The sequence below is a fragment of the Dermacentor albipictus genome, unplaced genomic scaffold, assembly GCF_038994185.2.
Source record: "Dermacentor albipictus isolate Rhodes 1998 colony unplaced genomic scaffold, USDA_Dalb.pri_finalv2 scaffold_28, whole genome shotgun sequence".
NCBI lineage: Eukaryota > Metazoa > Arthropoda > Arachnida > Ixodida > Ixodidae > Dermacentor > Dermacentor albipictus.
The window spans coordinates 4,141,574-4,154,707 of NW_027225582.1; the positions used below are offsets into that span (position 1 = coordinate 4,141,574).

The following is a 13,134-nucleotide window of genomic DNA, read 5'->3' on the forward strand; positions in this document are numbered from 1 at the left end:
TGGAGCAATAGCTGGGAACACAAGCAGGGATCATGTTTTGTTATGATCTATTTCATTTTCCATTTTTCCTATTCATTGCTTCAAGTGCCAAACAACGGCGATGAGGTTTCGTCTGACCCAGTGATGACAGAAGAAAAAGAAAGGAAAAGTGGATTGTTTGATAATATAGTCGCAGGACAGTGGAAAACTTATTGGTTGCCTTGGTCCAGCAGTTTATAGTGGCAGGCACCGAAGCATCCTTCCTCCATACCGCAAGCCTAATGCTCCACTGTTCACTTTTCATCCTGGTGTAATAGCATGCAACCTTTTAACAAGGCCCAGAGTGCAGGAGAATGCAAGAGCCGGCATTGTTGGCAGTGTGATGTGAGGTGGCACCTGCAGAGGGTGTGCGTTATGGAGGAAACAAAGACCCTGCCTGGCAAAATTCTTCTCTGCCCTATCGCATGAGTAGTCACGTCTCGGCAGTGCAGTGTGCTGGTGCATTTCAGCCTAAAAACTGGCACAAGATGATCAGTAAATCTTTGTTTTGAACTAAAACAAACATTCATTATATACATTTGAAGGAAATTTTTGCTCTGCTGAAATGAGATTTAAATGCATCGGTTTCGATGAAAGTGTGAGGCACTTCTTTATATAGCCATTAGTTCATATAACAAAGTTCAACTTTAATTCCTTCTTAGAGGTACTGTTTTGTTAGACTAAACTTGCTATATTTCATTGTCCATTCCCTGTCGCCTTTCTCATAGCAGTTACGTGATGTTTCACTAATCAGTCTATAAATCGTGGTCGTCATGGTCCTGGTGTTATACATTCTGTTGTGCACACTAACATGTTCATATATACTTTTTCTCTGCTCACAGTTGAACTGTGAGTGCAAATTATAATGCTCAGTTATAATTTAGCATTTGATCAACCACACTACTTGCTAGCCGTACAAGATAATACTGTACCATTTTACATACCATATTTACTTGCATAATGTTTGCACTCTTCACATTGGCTATCAAAAAACTTAGAGGATGCTTTCGCTTTGCTTTTAAGAGTGGAACGCAATAGCATTTAAAGATGTAACCGTAATGTTTTCCTGGAAATGCTGGCACTGAACCCTATGCACGAAGGGAAGCTTTCTGGTTCTTTTTTTTTTCCCCCATGGCAGGTGCCATGTATGCATAGAGGTGAGCGCCATCTTGATGGTGTTGCAAAGAACCAAGAGGGGCGCACCATTCCTACTAAGACAAACCTCAAACGGCAGCTGAAAAGGGGGTTTATGTTTGTGTTTGCATGCAACAGAATTAACGTTTTCTCATATATTCAAATTACAATACGACGCTATCATGTCTGTAGGTTGTAAGTCGTACTTTATGAATTTTCTCACGCATTTTACTTTGAGAAATTTAATTAGTTCGATAATGCCTGTGCACCACGCGGAGGGCCTGCGTGGTTCGAAATGCATGTTTCGGGATGATTTTTTTGTAACAGACAGCGCCGCCGACACCGACAATGGATTCTCTCTGACACAGGGCCCTTAGCGCTGTTGCGTGAATATATATATTTTTTTTCCTCGCGTAGTCTTTGCCCCCTTGAAAAGGAGGTGTATTTCTTCAACCCTACCTCTACGGTAGAAATTCTTTATCCATACCTCCCTGCCTCCTTGATCGGTCAGTATAAGCCGGTTCATACTGGGAACAAAAATGATGAAACCAAAGCTTAAAAAGGAAAAGCTAGGTACCTGAAACCATGGTGGCCCTGTTGTCTGCTGAATACTAACCACAATATAATAAATGCAGAGATGATAAAGTATCAGATATAACAATGTAAACCTTAAATCTTTCTCCCTGATAGTACCAGCATGTAATGAATACATGCTTATTACAAATATATAGGATATAATGTAGGTATTTTTGTGTTGGATACAACTTCATTAAATAAGATTTGACTACTTCTGGCATTCTTTGTGGTGGTGGCATAGTGAAATGTGTCATGAAATCGGTCTAACTTGAAGGTGCTCTTAGTACTTGAATACTAACGAGGTGTTTCTCTATGAGTGGACAACCCTGTACATTTACTAGAGCTGTTTGGGAAAATCTTTCTTGCTTGTCTAATTAGCCTATTAAATCATTTGGTTTTAGCGTATAGTAAGCTCCATTTTCAGAGATTCCAACATAATAAATTGATAAGAATATGAAAAACAGAGTGCCACTGGCAGTGACTGTTACAGTAGAAAAAAATATTGGCCAAAGTTTGTAGTATATTGCTAGTATATGCCCATGTTACTTAGTGCGCTTAACATTCTGTTGTAAACCGAACAATCTGTTATAGAATTTATCAACTGTTATCAAATTTTTATAGGAAAGCTGTGCTGTGAACAAAAAAAATTTGATCTGAGCTATGTCATATGTGCTTTCTGTCATTCCTCGTCTGGTTTATCACAGTAGGTTGCAGGATCATAAAAGCATCCCTTTTGCAACAAGGTGGCAGCAGAAGCCATGAAGCTTATCTTTTTTCATTTTTCTTTTTACTCTTATCCCTATTCTGAAAAAAGAAAGTACAGTTGTGCAACAGACTACAATTATTTTTCTTCATAATCTTTTTCTGCACATATTTTTTATACTTATTAACATTTAATATGCCATTCTAAACTTCTTCTTGGTATTTATGTGCAAGCAACTTGATTACGTCCACAGCAAATGTGTTAAATGTCTCTGCTGCTAGCTCTGTGATGAAGGGTTCAGGAAGACTGAGTGAACTTGCATGTAATTTCACATGAACCCTGTGACCTTATAACAAAACACGTTCTCACAAATTTTTCTGTAATTTCCATGTGTTGCGCTCACTACCCAGCTTGAACCAGTGGGGCGCACTGGCTTTACAACAACCACTGAACTGTACCACCTCAGCTGCCTGACCACAGTTTTAAGCTGCACCATAGTAACATTCACCTGAACTGCTGTGGGCTGGGTCGCGGCGTGCAGGTAAAGCAACACAGCTGGTAATACCTGGCCCGAGTGGCCTCGGCACATCTGCACACGGGCAGGATGTGTGCAGCTCTGGAGACTCTACTCCGGAGATTCCCGGGTACAACCGGCATGGCTGGAGCGCTATACGCCGCCGCCGCAGGAGCAGGCGGCAGAGAAGCTTGGTGATACGAAGCAGCGTGAAGCTCCGCGAGGTCATGATGTGCAAGCGAGGTTAGAACTAGTGTGACCACATGGCTTTGTAGCTTTCACCAACACGTTTTCGGAGCAGCGTAGCTTGGTGTTCAGGTGTGCAAGGTTCAGAGCAGTCTACTGATGGCATTAAGGAGTTTTAGGTTAGGACACACAAGCCGCACCCAAGCATTAAGGGACACAAACTCTCTTGTGGGCCATTTGCACTCTTTTGTGCTTGCTTTGGGTTCTTATGTATGGCCAGCGGTTTGCATCCCTTAACCTAAAGCTCTCTATTGACGTGTGGGCAGTGACAGAGGAGCATTAGTGTCAGTTGCAACACAACTCTGGCCAGACGTTGCAACTTGCACTGGTGCTAGTAGACTGTGTGCCGATGTTTCGCTGGATTTTGTTCCAGACAGGCCAGTGGCTTCTGGGCTATGAATGTAGTGTGGCAACATGCTAAACTGTAATGGAGTGAGTGCCAAGTCATTTCAAGGCATCTATGAGACGTGTTCCCTCTGAAAGTAGGCGTCTACTCAGCTGGAACCTGTACTGTGCTTTCCATACCTACAGTGGCATCACAGGAGAGAGAAGTTAGTGTGTATGTGTCCCTTTGACTTACCACCAAGCAAAGTTTTTCACACAGAGGAGGGAGCCAGGGATCTGCACCCACTGGTTATGCTTTATGGGAATGCTTGAGGAATGCTGCTCGAGTAGTGTGAGAATAACGCTCACTATTTCTGCATGTTTAGTTTTAATTGTAGCCATCCTGCCTCGGTGCCGGCTGCTACAGGATACGGTAGTGCTGCATGGGCCTGTACTCCTACATGTTTTTTTTTTCTATAGTTCATGCATGTGTGAAACTGAATTCTTATCAGTTTGCATCAATCACTGATACTAAACTTTTTTTAAATGCACTCTGGAACTTTTTTTTAAATAACGTACTTTGTCTCACTTTTATTTTCATCTCACCTTGTAGCTAAATTGGCTTACAGCATTTGCGAGTAAACTATATTTATTTGTGGCCACCATGGCACACATCACCAGCAGCCTTCACATGTCATTTGGCACCCAGCTCCTAAACACCAGCAGTTGCCGTCTGTCATCAGCGGGCCATGCCATGCCATACTTCACATACGTGTCATCAGTAGTATGATTGAGAGCTACCTGCATTTATGTTCCCAGTGTGGCACATTTTGGTACAACCTCTTCTGCAAAGATGTAGTGGAATGAAGGACCATGAAAGCGGAGTAGAAAACTGGTTTACATGATGGATATGATAAACCATATCCATCATGTAAAATGTTCGAGAAGCTAGACACCGTGCGAGTCTCCTCTTGTGCCACGCCTTCGTCTTCAACCAGCACACATTTTAATGTGTTCATATGCAAGGACAGTATTCAACATGTGATCATATTGCTGTGTGGACCTTTCAAACCAGGGACTCCAGATCTTTAGATGCATTCTAAGTACGCAGACAATTTCTTTTCTCAAAAGCAATTAAAATCAATTTGGTATATTTGAAACTCCATAGATTAACTTCTTCACAATATATATATGAGCCATGAATTTAAAAATGAAAGGCGCGTAGGAAGCGAATTGAACCAATCGCATACTATTCGCAATAGCCTATAGTTACTCGGACATTCTTTTTCCCCCATAACTCACTAATTAATTAAGTTTAATTACCCAAATGCTTATTTGTTGGCTGAGGACCCCAAGTAATATGCACAGATGTGTAGAGCATGTTCAGAAACCACTGATCGAGTAGCTTCCTTTACAGTACGTCTCACCTAGCCCTTTCTTCTGGGTTCCAAAGAAGGCCCACAAAATATAAAAAAAGCCAAGTGACGGAGTGCCTGCGCAGTGGTATCGTGCTGCTCTTAAGCGTGCGTTCGGTGAACAAGGTCGGCTGCATCGTGACTGGCGACGAAGCGGGAGGGCATTCTTTATATAATCGGCAGCGCTCGGCCAGCAGCCTGCATTTTCGCCGTCATGCAACGAGAGCCGACCTTGTTTACGAGACGTATCGTAAAGGAAACAACTCTATCGGTGGTTTCTGAAGGTGCTCTACAAATCTGCATATCATACTTGGGGTCCTCAGCCAATAATTAAAGAGTTGGGTAATTAAACTTAATTAGCTAGTTATGGGGAAAATAAAACATCGTCCGAGTTACTATAGGCTATTGCGAATAGTATGCGTTCGATCAAATTCGCTTCCGACACGCCTTTCATTTTTTAATTCTTGGCTCAAGTTGTGTGGGACACCCTGTATATATTAGGCAAAATAGCATTTTAGCTTGATGGGTAATAGGTACAATGTGATCCTTGCTATGGTGTCATGATCAGCATTAATGTTTTGCTATTGAGGGCAAGCTCCACCACTGGAAAAGCTGGTGCAACCGGCGTGATGTGGCGTGAGGGATCACATGGACACAGCGGCCACGTCGGCTGCTTCGGAAGCGCCAAAGCGAGCTTAAAACGAAAGTATAAGGTCCTATCTGCGCTGCGGTTCTGATTAAGTGGTGAGGTTTTCCCACCGTGGGTGTCTGCTTGACAACATTTGAAAGCACTGTAATAGGTAGTGGCTGCCTTTGGGGGCGTGCAGCATGGTAGGCTACAGCTTGGTGCCACAGTGCCGGACGTATGCAACAGAGCTTGTTGTCAGCCTTATTTGCACGTAGCCACAGGACAGCAAGCTGTATGAAGCTTGGCTCGCTAAACTTAGAACCTTCACACAGCCATTGGCTACGACTCGGGTATGCAGCAAGTGCAGACACGAGGAATATTTCTGCTACGGCATTGGGTCTGCAATGTTCGGCGAGTAGCAAAAAACGCGCACTGAGACGCTCCCCTGCACCCGTGCCCGGCTAATGTCAGGATGGTTTGGTCTATGAACTTGTTGATGCTAGATACAGGCAAGTTCACTGGAACGGAAAGGGAGCGGTAAGACGCACATTAAAGAAAGGCATGGTGGTCATGTTTGTATTGTTAATTAATACACTGGACTACGAAAAAGAAGCAGCGGGAAATCGCATGCTGAGAAGAGCGATAAACATACAGTGCGATGCAACTTGAGCAACAGTAAACGTCCAAGAAGTTAGAAGACAAAAAAAAGATTGGATTGTCGCAACGGCACGTCACAGTCGTAGGCGTTGAAGTCTCTATAACGAAATTATTTTTGAACAGCTCTGATAGCGTCCACGCAAGAATGGTTGCTTGTGTATTGTCAAATGCTCATATTCTGCGGCCTGAAGTTCACGGCACGGTGCAAAACATTGTGCGTGGACATGCATGCAGTCAGTCACTGCGAATCCGTGCGATCACTGCATTGAGGCTTCATTCTGTTATGCTCCATTTGGTTATACAGACAGCCTACTATGTGAACGTATTTCACATAGTTTGCTCTCAGCGTTTGCCTACCTTTCACGCGAGAAGCCAGTTCGGGAGACTCCTTCACAACGACCGCTCACAGTCTCGTTCACTGTACCTATTCGGTAAAGAGATAGCGTCGGTAAATGGTTCTGTGCTTTCAGCTTGCCCAAGATTATTATTTCGACAGTTAGAAACTTCCCTCGTTTTGAGGGTAACTACAGAAATGTCTAGGAGGGCTGCCGTGTGATCCCTCTTACTATGCAAGGGAGGCGCTTCCGACATATCGCAACTCTGTAAGTCCTTGCCCCCAATAGGCATGGACAACTTTATTTGGCAACGAAGGGAAAGCTAGAGGGGCGGAGCTTCTACACTGTATTACTATGCCAAGTAGTCCGGCAGCATTTGACAGTAGTTTTCTTGGAGCAGATGTTGAATCAGCATAGCTTCCATGTGCAACGGTTTTGCATTTGCCCATATGCAAAAGAACAAAAGCAGAAAAATAAGTAATCTTAAGCACTCAGTGGTGTATTTTGTCTTTTACTGTTATAAATATGATGTTTTCTCTTCCCCAGCTTCAACTGACATGGATGAGAATGTAGAACCTTTTTCAAAGCGCTCTTATTTGCATGTGCTTTGCCTTTGTGGCATTTTCTTTGTTGCCGCAGAAAGTTGTACGCGAGTGTGGATATCTATGCACATTTCCTGCTCTTTATACATTCGGGGCCAGGATAGAAGGCATGTTAATCATCCTCTGCGTTTAAAGTAGCATTGCCTGTGACCACCTTTACACTATTGAATCTTTGTTTGAAAGTAGCATCACTGGGCACATGCAATCTTCGTGCAGTTGTAGTACAGTTCAAGAAGTTGCACACATTGTATTTCAGCAATAACTTTCTCCAGTTATTTCAGAAAGGGGATTTGAGACAAGTTGATTGTGCTGCCCGAAATTCATAGTAGCAGCTTGTGGCAGAAGTTTTGAGACAGTTTCCAGTAAGCTCTCTAATTAAGCAAATTATACTAAATAATTTTTTTATCAACTTCGGCGTGCATACTGCAATTGAAAAATTGAAGTCAGTCAATAGTCAAGGCATGCCCTTAAAGCTAGCACCAGTTTCAAAATAACCCTCTGAAAGCTGTAAGTGATATGAATATACATTTGTGTTCCACATAGTTTTGTCCTGGGGTGCTTAAGGTAGGCTTTGCAGGAAAATGACACGCACAAAATGGCAGTGCACTTCTCTGCCATCTTTTGGCACAGATATCTCAAAACCAATGCTAGTTTCAGGATTCCTACTAAGTGGGCAGGCCTGAAGCACTGACCGGCTTTAATTCCACCACTGTTATGAAGTGTGGCTAGAAAAAATTACCCTTCCTCAACCCTCCTGTCTTTAATAATTGCAGACAGTGGTCACCGAAGCAAACCATACATGCAGTCCTTAATTTTAATTGTGCTTAATCATTGTTCTCACTGCACAGTGTGAATGCAGTATTCATGTAATAATACCTTGAACATGTTTATTTGCTCTATTCTTGGTTTGTTGCCTTTGTTGTGCAAGTGAGATATTGCCAGTAAAACTTGCCAGAAGGGCTGACACAAATTTTTTAAGTTGTATAATCTTTACTGAATGATTCTTGCACACTAAGAGATCAAACTTAGCAAGTGTGAAGGCTGGGGAACACTTATTATTATTATTATTATTATTATTATTATTATTATTTGATGTTATAGTTGGTCTCAGTATGCCGAACCTTGCATCATCAGCTGCCATGTGTTGATTAAATGACTGTCAAACTTGCACTAGTGCCTGAGTGTTGTACCAAAGTGTCCGCAACTAGGGATCCTCTTGTACCAAAGAATTTATCCCTAAATGACCTGCAGTAGGAAGCTGTATGCTGAAAAAATACCCACTGTACACATATGAGTGACACCTTAATAAAGGGAAAAGGCCACCTAATCACAGCAGGATTGGTGTGCTGTATTATAAGAAAAGCCTTGGTTTCACTGCAGCAAAGTCTAACTGCTCTTGCCACCGCACCACCTGTTGACGCTGCTCCACTGCATGTCCTTTCTTCTATCTTCTGCGATATTTGCATGCGTTTTTGTTTCTGAATGCTTGACATTTTAGTGCACGTACTTCTCTATGCTCCCATGCATGCTTCTTTGTTTCTAAGCATTTGTTTACCTTATCATCATGTTGCTTTGCTTATGTATGCCTGTTGCTTTGTTTAACTTTAAGAGGAAGCTTTAGCTCGAGTGCTCCTATCTAAATACATGTAAAAGGAGAATTCGTTTTTTTCGGCAACCACTGCACCAAATTTGACGAGGTTTGTTGCATTTAAAAGAAAAACTTAAAATCTAGTGACTGTTGGTTTCGAATTTTCGAGTTAGGTCGTCAATTTTTTATAAAAAATTGGCGAAAATCGAAAATTTTCAAAAAACGAAACTATCAAGTTTACAACTCTGTAACTCAACCACTAAAAATGATAATACAATTCTGTGAATTGCATATAGTAGTACATCCAAAGCGGACAAAATTGATATGTTACACATGAATATAAAAAAAATTTAATCATAGGGAAATACAACTTTTGCAAAACCGTTGTAACCAACGTAACAAATTCATGTAAGATGTAAAATGACATATTGAATTTGTCCGCTTTGAATGATCTAATGGATGCCGTTTACAGAACCGCGATATCAGTTCTTGATGCAGATAATAATTTGTAAACTTTGTGCTTCTATTTTTTTCGAACGGTCAAATATTTGAAAATCGATTTAAGAAAATTCAAGCCCTAAATCGAAATTCCGCTTGCAACAGTCACTAGAATTTAACTTTCTCTTTCAAATGCAACAAATTTCATCAATATCGGTGCAGGTGTTATCTCATAAAAACGTTTTTGCGTTTTACATGTATTTGAATAGGCCACGTCGGAGTTGGGCCCGAGCTAAAGCTTCCTCTTAAGTTCAAGCTCTAGCACAGTACAAACTTAGAATGCTGGTTAGGTAGCTGTGGCTGGCTCGCTGTTTCACCATAGTGCTCTTTGTGTTTACAGATTGTTTGAAGGCACTTTAGAGTTGGAAAAATTGAACTATCATGTCACATCTATAGAAAAGGATTTGGTGAAATGGGGGGGGGGGGGGTGGATGTAAATAAGGCAGCCAAATTTTGAGTGGCCTGCAAATAATGTATTGGCATGAATATGGCAAGAAGTTTTGTATGTGATTTCCAGAATTATCAGCCTGAGAAAGCAACCCATGTATTCACTCATAGTTGGAATAAGAGATTTTTTCTTCCTTTTTACATTTCAAATTGCTTCAAATGTGCAAGCGCTCAACCTATATGCAACCAAGCTTTGCGGGAAAGCTAACTTTTTGATAGCAGGAGGCAAGATTTTAGGGGTGTGCAAATATTCGAAACTTTTGAATAATTAATGAAATAGTGTCTTATTCGATTCAGTCTTAGAATCGAATAGTCACTATTTGTAAATGCGACTATTTTTCAAATACTTTTCAAATATTTTAAAATGTCAAATGCATTCAAATAAACGTAGAATTGGAGAAAAAGTACAGTAAATTTTGACCCCCGTGGGCATAGTGTAGACATAAAAGATAAGACCTTGCATAGTGAAGCAGGCCATGTCACCTGGGTAGCCATACTTTATAGGCTGTACAGTGATGTTAGCACTCTCCGAAGAGCCAGCCCTGTGCATACGAAAAAACTACTTGTTTGCCTTGAATGCTCCATTTATGCTTTTAGGAAACAACACTTTGTGACATATGTAATGACAGAAACTTGCCAACATTAAGAATACTAGCATGCGAATATCGTTTTATATTAATTTTGGTAACGGCTATTCATTATTCTATTCAAAAGGTATTCAGTATTTGATTCAATTCGCTTCTGGCACTATTCGTGTCCGGTTTGGTCTCAAAAATCGCTATTTGCACATCCCTACAAGATTCTAATCAACTTTAGTAAGCTTATCAAGGGAGCAGAAATCCAACAGCCTGGTTCACTGCAGCTACCACACCGGTGCACATTGATACTGATTTACTGGGCATATGGAACTTGTGCGCACACACGTCCGGCTCCTCGAGACAGCAGATCACACTCCTGTTAGGTTTTAGCATAGCACCACAGGTGATCTGTCACTGTGATGGGCACATCAATGAGCATCAGTGGTCTCGCATGGTCTTGTATTGCAGTAATGGACCATGTTGTGCACCTGTGCTACGTTTCATTTTTTTTGCAATGTAAGTGTAATATTATTTTTGTTTTCCGAGTTCTCAAAAGTCTTCCCTTGCATTATATCCATGCAAGTACTGCATTACGTAGCGTCGTGCAGCATTCTGCTATTGTCACGTGGTAGTGACTTGTAAAGAACACAGTAGCAATACTGTAGAAGACGAAACTAACTTTTATTGGGTGAACTTGTGCCCTCAAAAGCAGGCTTCACTCAAAGAACAACTCGGCGATCATCGAAAATCTGATCAACGGGTCAAACGCGTCGGCTTTTATACATTAATCATCGAATGTTCCAGAGTAATCGCTGGGACCTGCGTGTCTTCCACAAAGTTATACATTATTCGCGTCATGCATACAAGCAATCAGATTACGCAATGTTTGGTGACAGACAGCGGATGGAATTGTCGATAACATTCCAGAAACTTCCGATACATCCAGGCACGTCCGGCGATATGTGATAACATTTGTTAGGCGGTGAAACGTGGTCACCCAATAAAGATAAACAAGTACACGTGTCAGTATCTCCCTCTTAAAAAGCATCGACCCGATGCTGCAAACAAACAAAAGTAGTAAACAAAAGCACCCGCAGCAAAGAAAACAAAATAAGTTAGTTTGTCAGCGTGCGTAAAAGGGTTTAAGACGCACCACGTGGACCACTTCAGATCGTGCGTGCAACCGCTGTGAATGCGAAATCCCGTCTGGCACGACCTCATAGTCCAGTGCGCCAATACGTCAGATGACCTTGTAGAGTCCGAATTAGCGTCGCAATAGTTTCTCACCGAGTCCTCGGCGGCGTATCACGGTCCAAACTCAAACACGGTCACCGGGCTGGTACTCGACGTAGCGTCGCGGGAGATTGTAGTGTCGGCTGTCGGTACGCTGCTGGTTCTTGATTGGTAGGCGGGCGAGCTGTCGGGCTTCTTCGGCGCACTGGAGATAGGTAGCGACGTTAAGATTATCTTCGTCGGTGGCATGAGGCAGCATGGCAGTGAGAGTCGTTGGGTTCCTGCCGTAAACCAGCTGAAACGGCAAGATCTGTGTTGTTTCTTGCACTGCCGTAAAGCAATGTTTACGTATGGCAGGACCGCATCCCACATCTTGTGCTCGACGTCGACGTACATTGCTAGCATGTCGGTGAAGTTCTTGTTCAGGCGCTCCGTGAGACCATTTGTCTGCGAGTGGTGGGCAGTTGGCCTCCTGTGGCTTGTCTGGCTGTATTGCAGAATGGCTTGGATGAGCTCTGCTGTAAGGGCCATTCCTCTGTCGGTGATGAAGATTTCTGGGGCACCATGTCGCAGCAGGATGTTTTAGACGCAAAATTTCGCCACTTCGACTGTGCTGCCTTTTGGTAGAGCTTTGGTTTCAGGGAAGCGGGTGAGATTGTCCGTCGCCACGACAAGCCACTTATTTCTAGATGTTGACGTCAGAAACGGTCCCAAAAAATCCATCTCAATCTGCTGAAATGGTCAGCAAGGAGGCTCGATCGTCTGCAGTAATTCTGCTGTGTCGGTGGTGTCTTGCGTTGCTGACAGTCTCGGCATGTCTTAACGTAACGGGTGACGTCGGCGGTCAGACACGGCCAGTAATAACCTTTTCTGTATCCTCGACAGCGTCCGGGAGAATCAAAGGTGCCCAGTGGTTGGATCGTCATGTAGTGCGTGTAGTACTTCTGGACGCAGCGCCGACGGAACAACAAGAAGGCAGTTGGCGCGGACTGGTGAGCTCTTTTTTTTTATGAGCAGGTTGTTTTGTAGCGTGAACGAAGACAATCCGCGCTTAAATGCCCTAGGGACAACGTTGGTGTTCCCATCCAAATACTCGACGAGACTTTTTAGCTCCGGGTCTGCTCATTGCTGTTTAGTGAAGTCTTCCACGCTTATTATTCCAAGGAAGGCCTCATCGTCTTGGGGCGGGGGATCAATAAGGGCACGTGATAGGCAGTTGGCGTCAGACTGTTTTCGTTCGGACTTGTAGATTACCGTGACGTCATATTCTTGCAGTCTGAGGCTCCACCTAGCCAGCCATCCTGAAGGGTCCTTTAAGTTAGCTAGCCAACACAACGCGAGATGGTCGCTGACTACTTTGAATGGCCTGCCATATAAGTAAGGGCGGAATTTTGCTGTAGCCCAAATGATGGCGAGGCATTCCTTTTCATTCGTAGAATAATTCAGGGTTCGCACAGCCCCTTGAAACCCTTGAATATCCTTGATATTGACAGTATAAGTTCAAGGGCCCTTGAAACTACTTGAATACCCGTGAGCTCCTTGTAATCCTTGAAAATCCCGAGGGATTTGTTCCGATAGAGAAAATTAACGACGTACCTCTGCAAGTCACGCTGAATTAAAAGGCCCTTTCGCTTACGA

General features: G+C 42.8%; 1 protein-coding gene across 15 annotated transcripts in view; it reads left to right on the top strand.

Annotated features, from left to right (window-relative positions):
* Positions 1-13,134, top strand: part of LOC135897584 (uncharacterized) — a 144,401-nt gene that overhangs the window by 99,127 nt on the left and 32,140 nt on the right. For 13 of the 15 annotated variants that reach the window (XM_065426263.1, XM_065426260.1, XM_065426251.1 and 10 more), the window contains 2 exons: positions 2,973-3,188; positions 12,382-12,488. The exons of 1 other annotated variant lie outside the window; for it this stretch is intronic. In XM_065426263.1, the coding sequence (XP_065282335.1) occupies positions 2,973-3,188; positions 12,382-12,488 (323 nt within the window). The remainder of the gene's footprint in view (positions 1-2,972; positions 3,189-12,381; positions 12,489-13,134) is intronic. One more of the 15 variants, XM_065426262.1, reaches the window with a different exon arrangement.